Source organism: Alosa pseudoharengus, unplaced genomic scaffold (assembly GCF_046254945.1).
Source record: "Alosa pseudoharengus isolate Yale_2024_CS ecotype anadromous, Long Island Sound unplaced genomic scaffold, YU_APseudo_1.1 YU_APseudo_1.1_scf_10, whole genome shotgun sequence".
In the NCBI taxonomy this organism is placed as follows: Eukaryota; Metazoa; Chordata; class Actinopteri; order Clupeiformes; family Clupeidae; genus Alosa; species Alosa pseudoharengus.
The window spans coordinates 22,830,597-22,847,162 of NW_027468565.1; the positions used below are offsets into that span (position 1 = coordinate 22,830,597).

General features: G+C 40.9%; 1 protein-coding gene across 1 annotated transcript in view; it reads right to left on the minus strand.

Moving 5' to 3' along the window:
* The window catches only part of zc3h18 (zinc finger CCCH-type containing 18), a 69,723-nt gene that overhangs the window by 38,314 nt on the left and 14,843 nt on the right, over positions 1-16,566 (minus strand). The window contains exons 6-7 of the mRNA XM_076267752.1: positions 2,551-2,708; positions 494-523 (exon numbers count right to left, since the gene is read on the minus strand). Of these exons, the coding sequence (XP_076123867.1) occupies positions 494-523; positions 2,551-2,708 (188 nt within the window). The remainder of the gene's footprint in view (positions 1-493; positions 524-2,550; positions 2,709-16,566) is intronic.

The window sequence follows — 16,566 nt, forward strand, 5'->3', positions numbered from 1 at the left end:
GTGACAAGATTAATTTAATAATGTTGCAAAGATACTGCATCAATCCGTAGGCCTATGTTTCATTAGGCTACTAGGCTATTTGTTTTGCCTTACTCTTTATTCATTTAGGCTAGGCCTTTTTATTCAGCTATTCATCATCTTCCGTCCTTCGCATTGCTTGCTTTTTAGTGCGATTTAGGAGTACTCCTAGTGGTAAGATAAAAGGCTTTGTGAATACGGCCCCAGATGGCATAAAAATGTCTTATGTCCAAAATCTGCATATTGTAACCGTTGTAATAATAAAAAAACATTATTACCGGTAACCAGTTATCATTATTCAAATACACATTTCTGTTCCAGAACATTAAAAAAACACACACACAAAAAAAAAAACTTGCCAGAACAGCTTTGATTGCATTGATGACAGAGGTGGTAAGTACGTGGCGTACTGAACATTTGGAGATGACACAGTGAGAGGAGCTAATACACAAACAGACTGGGCCGTTGTACTCACCCATAGCCGAGCTCTCTGAATTCTATGTCCCTGTAAAAACAAGCATGAGAGATTATCATTCATTTAATCTTTCTTTCTTTCAAAGAGTGGGGGAGGAGGAGGATATGAAAAGATACAAACAGGTGTGCCACTGACTCAAGCCACCCACAGGTCAGTGAAACCTAATGGGTTTCACCTCATTACTCTCTCACACACACACACACACACACACACACACACACACACACACACACGCACGCCCGCACAATTGTATTAGAAGCCGTGTAGGAGGGACTTTGAAACAAGGCATATGGTAAGAGTTGGAGAAGTTCAGTCAACAAGGTCTATGCCCGGAGGATGTATTTTTTTCACATGCTTCGTCACCGCTTTTTACTGAAAAGATTTAAGCTGCATTAACCAAAGAAACATCCTTTTTCCTGTGAACGTCCTCGTGTTTTACTTAAAGCAATTCTCTGAACAATTTAGGACAATTTTAAAACGGTAGAGTATAAGTATAAGTATATATACTCTTTTGATTCCGTGAGGGAAATTTGGTCTCTGCATTTATCCCAATCCATGAATTAGTGAAACACACTCAGCACACAGTGAACACACAGTGAGGTGAAGCACACACTAATCCCGGCGCAGTGAGCTGCCTGCAACAACAGCGGCGCTCGGGGAGCAGTGAGGGGTTAGGTGCCTTGCTCAAGGGCACTTTAGCCGTGCCTACGTGTCGGGGTTCGAACTGGCAACCCTCCGGTAACAGGTCTGAAGCGCTAACCAGTAGGCCACGGCTGCCCCCAAAGTACAGTAAGAATAAGTGCATCAGTGAGTGCTGTTTTGACCGGCATTAAAATACAGGTGTGTAGGCCAATTCAACTACATATTTTACATTGTACATACTGTTTTGCGTTGTCAACTCTTTATGAAAAGACACCTTGGAGGCTCCCTGTCTGAATAACACTAGCGAGAGTTCGCATACCACTAGTGGTACCTGTACCACAGTTTGAGAACCACTGACCTAGAGCATTTCCGGCAACATGTCTAGATTACACCAAAGCAACAAGCTGTACTGGAGTCATTCAGAAGTACCATAAACATATAGTTCAGTCATTTTGTAAGCATATGCATACTTGCTACTATGCTCACATAAACATATAGTTCAGCCATTTTGTAAGCATATATGCATACTTGCTACTATGCTCACATTCAGGCGAAGCACTGCTACTTGGGCGGAGTGATTTGCAGGCAGCACCTGAAAAGCTCCGGTGTTATTTCTTCAAACCCCAAATAATTCTAGTATGTATGTATGCATACAAAATGGCTGTTTCTCATTTGACATTGTTATTTGTACAAGTTATAATTATACAAATCACAGCATGTAAATAAGAAAATGTTGGATTTCTTTTGTCACTATTGGGAGGTGAAGGCTACTGGAGTTGGTCACTTCGAGACACATCTGTGCTAAGCTAAGCTAGCGATGGGTGCATCAGACCGAGTAACTACACGCACGGAGATGAGAAGGGTATGTATCGACTTATCTAACTCTGGGGAATACAGTGAACGAGCTGAAGTCCAAAGAAGTCGGCGTGCTCCTTTAAATAACAAATTGGATCATATCTATACTCCCTACCATTCTAGGTCTAAGAAGGACGTGATTGAATTCTTGTGATATGTTCATTATCTCCTACCAATGTCCCTGGTATGATTAAATTAAATTTCATGACTTTTCCTAAACTTTCAATGAATTTCATGATTTCTCCAGGGCTGGGAAATGGGATTTTACAATTCCATGACTTTTCAAGGTTTTCCATGATCACTTCTGTCACTACGGTCATCACTATAAAGACTGATGACCTACATGTGCGAACAAACCGCTGATAAATGATTGCTTCTGTTTATTTTACATTATAGCATTCCACTTTACTAATGCCATTCTCTGCTATGTTGCTCTAACAGAGCCATCTTCTGCTGTGTTGACTGGGTAATGCCATCCTCTGCCATGTTGCTATGGAAATACCATTCTCTGCTATGGCGACTCGCATCACCAACTAACGGACTGCGGCCTGAGGTCTCACCCTGGCTCTCGGATCTCACGGGTGATGCGGTAGCCACGCTCCCTGAAGAACTCGTTCTCCTTGTCGAACTCGCGCTCATCCTCGCCAATGGTCACGTTGAAGCGCTTCTCCTCGAAGTCGGGCTCCTGCTCCTTACGGATGGTGGCCTTCTTCAGCACCTGGGACAGCACAGCGAGAGAGGCAGGGGGAAAGGTTTTGGTCAATCCCAGCAGCTACAAACAGCACCCTAAATTAAGAAGATACCCGACGGTTTTTGCATTCTTGCAATCATCCCAGACCTGCTGGGATGATTGCAAGAATGCCAAAAGGAAATCCATGACACCTGATCTTTTACAATGGTCCAAGAGGTAGGGAGTACAAATGCATTATACTTCTACAGTTGGGTCATAGTGGGTCAAACACTAACATAAACAAACTGTGTTTAGGCCAACACTTAATCTACAAAAAAGAGAAAATTCAATCGGAGTATAGTATTATATTAGTCATAGGACATAATTTGAATATTATTCACCTGGAACAGTGCCTGAGACTAATAAGAATGAGGACATCAGGGAATTAACATCCAGCCTACTATGAGCCCATCAGAGTACGGAGAGCAAAGGAGATCAGATGGAGAAAAGTACTTCTCCTCCTCCATACTTTAACCAGTACTTAATATGTTAGCACTCCTATCCTCTAGTACTAGTATTGACGGATGCACACAGTGATAATTCCTAGTTATAGCCCCCTCTGCACTGTAGCTTAAATGTTATTCTGTTGTTGTAGCTGTAGCTTCAATGTTAAAATACTTAATTGTTAAAATGTTGAATATTATTCTATTGCTGTAAGTTTCTTTGGATAAACGCATCTGACAAATGCATACATGTGAATGTAATTGTAAAATAGATGGGAGAAGGCCCAGAGAGAATGGGCGCAGTCTATCAAGAACCCTTCCTGCATCACCAAATCCCTATCAGGTGAAGACAAATGAGTCTATGACAAAAAAGACAAAAAAGTTTATGAGTTCAAAAGAAGTGGTGGAGGCATTCAACAAGGGGGACATTGAACAACCCAGGCAGGATTTGTCCCTTAAAGGAGAAGTTCAGTGTGATACTGACCTAAAGTGTGTTGAAACATGATACTGAGTGTGAACTTTTGTCTCATAGCTCATCTCCTGCATTTCCACGGAATTATTTATAGAATCTGATCCCTTATCATACCTGTTCATTCGTCGCTCAAGTACGAATGAACAGGTATGATTCACCCCCATCGAAAACCTGTTGGTAGCATCGGCTAAATAGCGCCAGATTTCGGAGTGCAGGGGACAAGCCGAGATGAGCTAGGAGACAAAAGTTCACACTCGGTATCATGTTTCAACACACTTTAGGTCAATATCACACTGAATTTCTCCTTTAAGGAAATGGTATAGGGCAGTTCCAGCGTTATGGATGTGACAATTGGACTCATATTGGTAAACAAAATGCCTTAGAGTGGGGGCAAAATTAGTATCAGTGAATTAATTTGTATAACTTTTAATGTAACCTCTGTCCTCTGAATACTGAGAAATCCTCAAATTTCATATAATCAATTTCATCCTAAGAATGAAATTTTGGTCAGTGATTCCCTGGTTACTGAAACACCAGGGAACATGAAACTTGGTGGCCACTCCCCTAAATAACTAGCCCTACCTGAACCGTTGCACCCAAGATGACAAAATATTTATGGTATGTTAGTCTCAAGAGCCCGCATGAACCTAACCCATACCCACTCATTTGTGATTTGCACACATAAAGTACATGCATGCGCAAGTGCACACACACACACGCACACATACTGACAGGCAAGCACACAGACACATAAACACATACAGACAGGCAGGCAAGCACACACACACACACACACACACACACACACACAGACACACACACACGAATGCAGACACAACACACACACAGGCACGCATACGCATGTGCGCATGGAAACACACACGCACACACGCACACACGCACACACACACACACACACACACAAACACAGGCACGCATACGCACATGCACACACACAGACACACACACACACACACACACTCTTATAAACAAAAGCAAACTCACATATGCACACACTCATTTACATGCACATGAGTTGCAGGAGTAGGAGATGGAGACAAATTGACAAGCGTGATTTATTTTTGCGAAGAGAATATGCAGGACTGAGAGGCGGTCATATTTTGTACCGCTATGCGGTACATCTAGTTTATTGCTGCCGTTACTAATGTTACTCTGTGGGTATTAGCTACAGAGAACCTGACACCTCAAATGTTGGCATATCGAGTCACAATTAAAATTAAATTGTGTTAAGCAGACTTGAGCGGCAAGCTGAACAGATCTGCAACAGAAGGAGGTTGCTATGTTAACTCCAGCTGCAAAGTCAGCCATCTTCAACAGCTAACACGATAATCCAGTTACTGTACAACAACAGTATGACAGTTACAGGAAGATAATCGCTCAGATTTTCGTTATTAGGCCACTTGAAAATAGGCTATGGCTAGGCTAATCACTGGAGGTATTTTAATATTATGTTTGTTTTGCTAATAGTTAGGCAAGGCCTCTTTGTGGTTTTGATCAACCTAATAATCTTTCAAATGTCAATTGTAGGCCTAAACACTAAGGTGAAATGCGTTGAAACTGACATGCCACTAGAACAGACGTTTTATCGGCTTTGAGGTATAACAAAGTCTCCAGTCTTGTAAATTCACATTATGTAACATCCATAACCTCACATCCATAACGCACCATTAAAGGTTTTAAAAGTAAGAAAGGGGCACAATTTGGTCATCACACTTTACATTGATATAAATCAGCTTTGCACAGACACTATGGACATTGTCGCATAAACACTGTATGTGTAGCATAAACTTTTCCTATAAAAACGTTATGGATGTGACATGGCCATGGAACTTGCTGACCTAAAAACAAAAGCCTTACAAAAGTAAGGAGTTGTGCTCTTAAAGGCAAGCTGAGCATAGACATTACTCTACCATTCCCTTGTCAATCTGGAATTTGTCAAATGACACAATTTCTTTGAACCTTGGGTCCATTTATCCACTTTTTAAATATGTATAATATTACCATGTGAAAAATGTTGTTTCTGTATGGTTGCACACCATATTTATGATGTAAAAAGAGTGTAATTCTCCATCAAATTCAATCAGATCAGTTACAAACAATAAAATATAGACCTAAATGAAGATTTTAACAACAGTTCTATTTGTGTATGCACAACTTTTTTTTCCATTGTAAGGATGACCTTTGCATGGAATTGCAAGGTATTTGTATACCTTGTACAAAATACAAAAAAGGTATTTTGTAATTTGTATTATTATAACTTCACATCTGTAAAATATTGATTTTCATTCCGCAATGGTACAATGTTGCCTGGGGGCAAAAACGAAGTTTATATCCAACCTTGCTATCATCATTGGAACGTTAAAGTGAAAAATACAAAATACAACAGCTTTATTCTCTGTGTTGCAAGGTAAAACTTTCACAACAGAGTCCAGGTATGGGGATGATGATGAGACCTCATTCAGTGATAGGATTTTTTACATCTATAGTCTCCCTTGCATTTGCAGTACTTGCAACAACAGATACCAGCTACCCGACAGGGACACCCATTCTTGTGTGCACACTTGCCAATAGATTTCCTTGCTTTTCTTGCTTTACAGCCATGTGCTCTGCTATGACATTAGGTCACTATGGCTGCAAAGTAAACTTTTGTTGGAGAAAAAAAAGTTGTAGGTGATGGCGTGATGACTGCAATATTTAGAACAGGTAGGGAATGTAAGCTTTTTAAGTTTAGGTTAATAAATAACTGGCAATTGTATGTAGGTCACTAGTTGTATGTAATAGGTTGACTATTTTTTAGCCATTTTTTTATATCAAATCAGAATGCTTACACTCTTCTAAGACCTTATAATTATAGTCACTGTGAACACTGTGATCACCTCAGAAAATCTGTAGCTTCAAGGGTTTATATGTACGCATATTTAATGAGGTATTGCCTCATTTGCATATTTTATTTTATTTTTTAGGCAAAATGTAATGCAAAAAGTATTTCTCTTAATATGAAGATTAATCTGGTAGAAATGTATGGGGATATCTATAAAGGGAAAAAAAAGTCCCATTCACCTGTAGTGTGATAATAGTGTCATCAGGATTTCCGTCCCGGGTAGAGATTTTGGCACACATCCCACGTTGTTCAATGGGGTCATATTAGTCTATAACAGTTGAGATATTCTCCGCTAAATGAAGTGCATACAAATCTTACCCAGGACCTCTACTAATGGTAAGAAAGAGTTCTGCGTAGAGATTTTCTCAATTGAATTTGTATTGAGTTTTCACACCTGCCTCATACCAATAAAAGTTTTGAAGCAACTCTTTGTGTTCATAAGATGTTCATGTTTCGTGGTGATAATGAGTGCGTCTAGAGCGAGATGTCCTGGGCTACATTCATTTTATTATTATTATGATTATTATTATTACTATTATGATAACAAACTATATCCGGGACAGGCGAGAATGCACCTCAATCAACAAGTGTTACTGGGGAGTTTCGACATTTGATTTCAGCATTGTTCATTGATCAGAATTTGCCTTTCCTAATATAATCATCCCTGTGAACCCAATGAACCTTGGCACAGGTGGGGAAGACCAACTAGGTACATGAGGGAAGCTGTGTGGCAGGAGGAACCATGGAGTACATTCTGTAAAGGCAGCAAGACATTATTGACCCAAGGCAGGTACAGATAACGCCGTAACAAAGAACTCTTCATGCTCACAGATATCTTCGAGCAGGAAAGGTGGAGGAAACATGGAACGGAACAGAAGGGAGAAGAGTCTCTGGTCTCAGCCAAGCCCTTCCAACGTTGGTCAGCAAATGGATGTGAGGGGAGAGCGGAGCTGGAAAGGATGCTCCAGAGTAGGGCTTTTTTCAGATATTGCGATTTGCGATTTGATTATAGGAGATGATGATGGTATGATATTTTTTTCAGATATGCGCCTACTACCACATCTAGGAGTCGCACCATCTACTACACTGAGGACTAATGTGGTCAACTAAAGGGTGGCAGACATGGAGGTCAGCTGCCAGGGATCCCCACACAGCCTGTGTGACACATGCTGCCAAGAATAGACTATCAGAAGAATCCACTAAAAGAGCCTCCAGTTGGAGGAGAGGCACAGTGAGTAGTGGTAGACTTAAACTTAAAACCAGATACGGCTGTACTAAGCGATTGTATATGCTCATATAGACGCCAAGAGTTCATGGGGCACTAACCTTGTTGAGATAAATGCCTTTTATGCCTATTCGCGATAAGTACTTCATTACCCACAATCCCACAGTGATGCCTCTGATTGGTGGAAAGGCCGTTATGGTCATAGTTTGAAACTCTCAGCGAAAATTATTGACAAAGATGGCGGAGTATTTTACTGCCTATGGCGAAAATCTTAATATGATTAAAAACTTTCTTGACGAATATTGGTACTTGTATCAACAAGGATTGTAGTTTATACATCACACGAACTTAGTCAGGGCCAATACACTATCAAATAGACCACTGTAAATGTTAGTTCAAACACTCAAACTTTTCAGGTAGCCGACAGGCTAACCTTTAGCATTTCCGAGATTGTATGTCATTACATAATGCAGCTAACATTAGCCTACATACTGCAACACAGGTATGAAATATATTATGTTTTAGTCAGTGTACAAAGGGGTGAAAGCCACTTTAAATCGGGTCACATTATTGACTGTTGTGTGTCCGAGAGTCAGCTTGTGGGTTTTGTAAGGGCCAGCATGAGGGACAAGACCTACAAAGTTGTGGTGAGTTAAGCAGGGAGGTTGGTAACGTTAATGCTGCTAGTTAACATTAGCTAGGCTACTGTAGCCTTCATACTGTATGTTTCATATCAATCATTAACCTAGGAATACTTCTTCGTGCATTTAATAAACATTTTGTGTAATAATTCACGGCAAATTAATAAACTGAATATGGTGGTCCAAGGGCAGACCATGCACCGGTCCATGCATCAGCCCGACTTACATGATTACTCCTGAAATAACTGCTATTAACTGCACATTCACTATATAAAAATCACTGTTTGGAGGAAAGGGTTCGCGTGCTGTCGCCGGTTGGAAATGGTTTCATTGGCAAAATAAATTGCGCCGATTTTGCCTATATTATTCAGTGAGGCGCGGTGGTTCATGGGATGAGTAGTTCCTTCGCTCGGAAATGAAAATATGTACACAGGATTGTCTGACAAACCGTCTAGGAGAAGTATGTTAAAATTGATCATGTGACATCAGTGTAATTGCCATTCTTTCTGTTGCCAGGTGGTGGTGCTATGCCAAATATGCGTTATGGGCATGTGAATATCATCACTACCATGGTATTCAAAGAACTGTGAAATTTAAAACATTTCAAGCCATGCATGGTGAATTAAGACACATTTATTGTCTTAACTGGTCTGAAACTTCTCAGGTTAATAGATATTATGATTATGATAATATCCAGACACCCAATGGGCCTGCCTGGCATAGCGCCACCACCTGGCCAAGCAGGAAATGTGCCAGAAATGGACAATGCCTTAAGTGATTGATCTGAAAGTTTATAAAATATTGGATATCATTATTGTGATGATATTCACATGCGTAATTCACAGGTCTAGCATAGTGCCACCATCTGGCCAAGCAGGAAATGTGCCAGAAATGCTCTATGCTTTGAATAAATGGTCTGAAACTTCTCAGGTTAATAGATATTATGATTATGATGACATCCAGACACCCAATGGGCCTGCCTGGCATAGTGCCACCATCTGGTCAAGCAGGATATGTGCCAGAAATGGACAATGCCTTAAGTGATCGATCTGAAAGTTTACAAAAATGTTGGAATATTATTATGTGATGATATTCACATGTGTAATTTCCATGCCTAAAATAGCGCCACCATCTGGCCAACCAAAAAGTGTATCAGAAATGTTCTTTGCTTAAAATGAATGGTTTATATATATTATGATTATGATGACACCTAATGGGCCTGCCTTGCATTGCGCCCCTAGCCTGACGAGCCAGACCCACATTAAAATGTAGGGTCTGGGCACTCACCGTTCGCAGTGCTCAGTCCGAGGGGCGGGATAATCAGTTGTCTTTCAAATTCCCTCTGCACGCTAGGACAGCGGCAGCGCTATGAGTCCCATGCGTTTCCCACCAGCGGAGCTAGTTGGCTAGTTCAAACGTTTGCCAACTTAATAAAAGCTTAACTCGTGTCACACTGTTTGCCAACAGCAACAGCCATCTTATTCGTTTTCAAGTAGCAGGGAATTCAAGCCAAACCGTTGCAACTCTGCCATCAATCATTATGTTAAGCCCACCTAACGACTCTGTACACGATTTCATTGGCCTGATTGAGTTTCGATTTCTGGAGCTCACAAGCCAACAGAGAGTTGCTAGACTAGCCCTGGCAGCAAATGTAATTTGCTAGGGGCGCGTCTAGATTTCTAGGCTATTGCGCCCCCACCTGGCCAAGCAAGTCAGTGTTTCCCATACATTGACTAATCTGTGGCGGGGCGCCACGAAATAAAAATCGGCCGCCACAGATGAATATTCTATGTTTAATTTAATTTAATTTAAATATAAGGTCAAATCCTTGCATTGCCATTGAGCTGCGCTTTTTACGCACGCAGCCTTTCCTTGCCCCACACCGCTCTCTCTCGTAGCCCGCTGCACTCCTCTGCATGTACATTTAACAAAATATTCACGATTGTTGAAGGATTGTTGTTGCCACATAGAAGCATTGCATAGAAGACTTCTGGCTAAATTGCTTATAAATCCACTTAGCATCGTGACCATGCTGCGCAAATTTGTTCAAAACTGGTGCATTAAAGTGAACTCTGCTAAGGTCTTATCACAACATAGTAGGCTACATTGAAGAGACTAAACTAAGTTAAGTTATGAAATCATACAGTATCTCAAAGCTAACGTTAGAATACTGTTTGGATGTCAAATTTAGCATGCTTAGTCTAGCCTACTTACAGCTGCTTGTCAATTTCGTTGAAGGGCTCATTTTATTGACTCTGACACTGAATGTTTGCAAAATCCCGATGTAAATGGAAAGTGTTTTCCAAAATTCAAAAGTGCTTGCCCCCCCACCCCCCCAGAACATTTCTGATACACTTTTTGGTTGGCCAGATGGTGGCGCTATGTTAGGCATGGAAATTACACATGTGAATATCATCACAATAATGATATCCAAATTTTTTGTAAACAGATCAATCACTTAAGGCATTGTCCATTTTCTGGCACATTTCCTGCTTGACCAGGTGGTGGCGCTATGCCAGGCAGGCTCATTGGGTGTCTGGATATCATCATAATTATAATATCTATTACCATGAGAAGTGTCAGACCATTTATTCAAAGCATAGAGCATTTCTGGCACATTTCCTGCTTGGCCAGATGGTGGCGCTATGCTAGGCCTGTGAATTACGAATGTGAATATCATCACAAAAATGATGTCTGATATTTTATAAAGTTTCAGATCAATCACTTAAGGCATTGTCCATTTCTGGCACATTCCCTGCTTGGCCAGGTGGTGGCGCTATGTCAGGCAGGCCCATTGGGTGTCTGGATATCATCATAATCATGATATCTATTAACCTGAGAAGTTTCAGACCATTCATTCAATGCACTGTGATTTATGACACATTTCCTGTTTATGTGGTGAGATATTAAAATCATATCAAATATATAAGTTATCAAAAATCCCTTCACAATTTAACATCAGCGACATCTTGGCATAATATTCGCCAAATTTCAAATGAATCTAACAAACCGTCTAGGAGGAGTATGTTCAAATTGATCATGTGAAATCAGTATAATTGTCATTCTTTCTGTTGCCAGGTGGTGGCGCTATGCCAAACATGCTTTATGGGCATGTGAATATTATCATTAACATGGTCTTTAATGACCTGTGAAATTTAAAACATTTCAAGCCATGCATGGTGAATTATGACACATTTATTGTTCATGTGGAAGGGTATTAAAATTAATAATTTCGCCATTTCGTCAAATTACAACATATCAAAAAAAGGCTTCACAATTTATAATCAGGAACATCTCGGCGTCATGTATACCAACTTTAACATGAATCGGATCAACCGTCTAGGAGGAGTATGTTAAAATTGATCATGTCCACAACGCACAAAATCTCAATTACCTCACTTCCTGTGGGCGTGGCTAATGACATGGTAATACAAAAGTTGTTTGGTTTTGGGAGTTACATACACCCACAAAATTTGGTGTGTGTATCTAAAACTATATGCCAACCACAAGTCACAGTGACATAAGGGGGCGCTATGGAGTTCCTGGCCAACGCCCGGTGCCAAGCTTTTATCCATGTCTATTCACTGTATCACTTGATGTGTGTGCCAAATTTCATGCGTTTTCACCCATGGGAAGCACCTCTTTTGGGATCACAATTCAGCACATATTTCATCACATTAGTCTGCACAAAATCCCAAATATCTCACTTCCTGTTGGGCGTGGCTAATGCATTGTACATAGGAAAGTTGTTCATCTTGGAGAGATACAGACACCTACCAAATTTGGTGTGTGTAGCTGAAATTATATGCCAACCACGGGATCAGTCACCTAAGGAGGCGTAAGGGGGCGCTAGCGAGTCCCTGGGCCATGCCCGGGGCCAAGCTTTTGTACCTAGCTGCTTTGTGTGACACCTGATGTGTGTCTCAAATTTCAAGACTTTTCGTTTATGTTAACCACCTCAAAATATATGCCAACCACGAGATCAGTCACCTAAGGGGGCGCTAGCGAGACCCTGGGCCACGCCCGGAGTCAAACTCTTGTACATAACTGCGATGTGAGACACTTGACGTGTGTGCCACATTTCAAGAGTTTTCGACAATGTTAACCACTTGAAAAACAGGAAAGCAAAAAAGTAGAATAATGAATAATAATAATAATAATAATCCTTACAAAAACAATAGGGCCTTGCGCCCTTCGGTGCTCGGGCCCTAAAAAGAAATAGCACAGGCATCAAATATGTACATTTCACAAACGCATCACGTTGGTGCTTTGTTGGATTCCGAATTCCAATTGTCACGGGTTGCGGCCCGCAGGTGCTCGGGCCCACCATTGCCGCTTGCGGCTATATTTAGGGCCCGAGCACCGAAGGGCGCAAGGCCCTATTGTTTTTGTAAGGATTATTATTAGGGCCCGAGCACCCGAAGGGCGCAAGGCCCTATTGTTTTTGTAAGGATTATTATTATTATTATTATTGTTATTTCACTTTTTTGCTTTCCTGTTTTTGAGGTGGTTAACATGGTCGAAACCTCTTGAAATTTGGCACACGCGTCAGGTGTCATGCATCGCAGTTAGGTACAAGAGCTTGACCCCGGGCGTGGCCCAGGGACTCGCTAGCGCCTCCTTAGGTGACTGATCTCGTGGTTGGCAAATATTTTGAGGTGGTTAACATAGTCAAAAACGCATGAAATTTAGCACACACATCAAGTGGTACAGTGAATAGACAGGGATAAAAGCTTGGCACCGGGCGTTGCCCAGGAACTCCATAGCGCCCCCTTACGTCACAGTGACTTGTGGTTGGCATATAGTTTTAGATACACACACCAAATTTGGTGGGTGTATGTAACTCCCAAAAACAAACAACTTTTGTATTAACATGCCATTAGCCACGCCCACAGGAAGTGAGGTAATTGAGATTTTGTGCGTTGTGGGCATGATCGATCCGATTCATGTCAAAGTTGGTATACATGACGCTGAGATGTTCCTGATTATAAATTGTGAAGCCTTTTTTTGATATGTTGTAATTTGACGACATGGCGAAATTATTAATTTTAATACCATTCCACATGAACAATAAATGTGTCATAATTCACCATGCATGGCTTGAAATGTTTTAAATTTCACAGGTCATTAAAGACCATGTTAATGATAATATTCACATGCCCATAATGCATGTTTGGCATAGCGCCACCACCTGGCAACAGAAAGAATGACAATTATACTGATTTCACATGATCAATTTGAACATACTCCTCCTAGACGGTTGGTCAGATTCATTTGAAATTTGGCAAACATTATGCCAAGATGTCGCTGATGTTAAATTGTGAAGGGATTTTTGAATGTTGTAATATATTTGATATGATTTTAATATCTCACCACATAAACAGGAAATGTGTCATAAATCACAGTGCATTGAATGAATGGTCTGAAACTTTTCAGGTTAATAGATATCATGATTATGATGATATCCAGACACCCAATGGGCCTGCCTGGCATAGCGCCACCACCTGGCCAAGCAAGATATGTGCCAGAAATGGAAAATGCCTTAAGTGATTGATCTGAAACTTTATAAAATATTGGATAGCATTATTGTGATGATATTCACAAGCGTAATTCACAGGCCTAGCATAGCGCCACCATCTGGCCAAGCAGGAAATGTGCCAGAAATGCTCAATGCTTTGAATAAATGGTCTGAAACTTCTCAGGTTAATAGATATTATGATTATGATGATATCCAGACACCCAATGGGCCTGTCTGCCATAGCGCCACCACCTGGTCAAGCAGGAAATGTGCCAGAAATGGACAATGCCTTAAGTGATTGATCTGAAAGTTTATTAAATATTGGATATCATTATTGTGATGATATTCACATGCGTAATTCACAGGCCTAGCATAGCGCCACCATCTGGCCAAGCAGATAGTGTGCCAGAAATGCTCAATGCTTTGAATAAATGGTCTGAAACTTCTCAGGTTAATAGATATTATGATTATGATGATATCCAGACACCCAATGGGCCTGCCTGGCATAGCGCCACCACCTGGTCAAGCAGGATATGTGCCAGAAAATAAAATACGAAAACAAATAGCACACGCATAAAATATGTACATTTCACAGATGCACCACGTCGGTGCTTTGTTGGATTCCGACATGTCACGGGTTGCGGCCCGCAGGTGCTCGGGCCCGCCATTGCCGCTTGCGGCTATATTTATTATTATTATTCATTATTCTACTTTTTTGCTTTCCTGTTTTTGAAGTGGTTAACATTGCCAAAAATTCTTGAAATGTGGCACACACGTCAAGTGTCACGCATCGCAGTTATGTACAAGAGTTTGACTCCGGGCGTGGCCCAGGGTCTCGCTAGCGCCCCCTTAGGTGACTGATCTCGTGGTTGGCATATATTTTGAGGTGGTTAACATGAACGAAAAGTCTTGAAATTTGACACACACATCAGGTGTCACACAAAGCAGCTAGGTACAAAAGCTTGGCCCCGGGCATGGCCCAGGGACTCGCTAGCGCCCCCTTACGCCTCCTTAGGTGACTGATCCCGTGGTTGGCATATAATTTCAGCTACACACACCAAATTTGGTAGGTGTCTGTATCTCTCCAAGATGAACAACTTTCCTATGTGCAATGCATTAGCCACGCCCAACAGGAAGTGAGATATTTGGGATTTTGTGCAGACTAATGTGATGAAATATGTGCTGAATTGTGATCCCAAAAGAGGTGCTTCCCATGGGTGAAAATGCATGAAATTTGGCACACACATCAAGTGATACAGTGAATAGACATGGATAAAAGCTTGGCACCGGGCGTTGGCCAGGAACTCCATAGCGCCCCCTTATGTCACTGTGACTTGTGGTTGGCATATAGTTTTATATACACACACCAAATTTGGTGGGTGTATGTAACTCCCAAAACCAAACAACTTTTGTATTAACATGTCATTAGCCACGCCCACAGGAAGTGAGGTAATTGAGATTTTGTGCGTTGTGGACATGATCAATTTTAACATACTCCTTCTAGACGGTTGATCCGATTCATGTCAAAGTTGGTATACATGACGCCGAAATGTTCCTGATTATAAATTGTGAAGCCTTTTTTTGATATGTTGTAATTTGACGAAATGGCGAAATTATTAATTTTAATACCCTTCCACATGAACAATAAATGTGTCATAATTCACCATGCATGGCTTGAAATGTTTTAAATTTCACAGGTCATTAAAGACCATGTTAATGATAATATTCACATGCCCATAATGCATGTTTGGCATAGCGCCACCACCTGGCAACAGAAAGAATGACAATTATACTGATTTCACATGATCAATTTGAACATACTCCTCCTAGACGGTTTGTCAGATTCATTTGAAATTTGGCAAACATTATGCCAAGATGTCGCTGATGTTAAATTGTGAAGGGATTTTTGATAACTTATATATTTGATATGATTTTAATATCTCACCACATAAACAGGAAATGTGTCATAAATCACAGTGCATTGAATGAATGGTCTGAAACTTCTCAGGTTAATAGATATCATGATTATGATGATATCCAGACACCCAATGGGCCTGCCTGACATAGCGCCACCACCTGGCCAAGCAGGGAATGTGCCAGAAATGGACAATGCCTTAAGTGATTGATCTGAAACTTTATAAAATATCAGACATCATTATTGTGATGATATTCACATTCGTAATTCACAGGCCTAGCATAGCGCCACCATCTGGCCAAGCAGGAAATGTGCCAGAAATGCTCTATGCTTTGAATAAATGGTCTGACACTTCTCATGGTAATAGATATTATGATTATGATGATATCCAGACACCCAATGGCATAGCGCCACCACCTAGTCAAGCAGGAAATGTGCCAGAAATGGACAATGCCTTAAGTGATTGATCTGAAGTTTACACAAATTTTGGATATCATTATTGTGATGATATTCACATGTCTAATTTCCATGTCTAACATAGCGCCACCATCTGGCCAACCAAAAAGTGTATCAGAAATGTTTTTTGCTTAAAATGAATGGTCTGAAATTTCTCAGGTTAATATATATTATGATTATGATGACACCCAATGGGCCTGCCTTGCATTGCGCCCCCACCTGGCCAAGCAAGTACATGTGGCAGAAAATAAAATACAAAAACAAATAGCACACG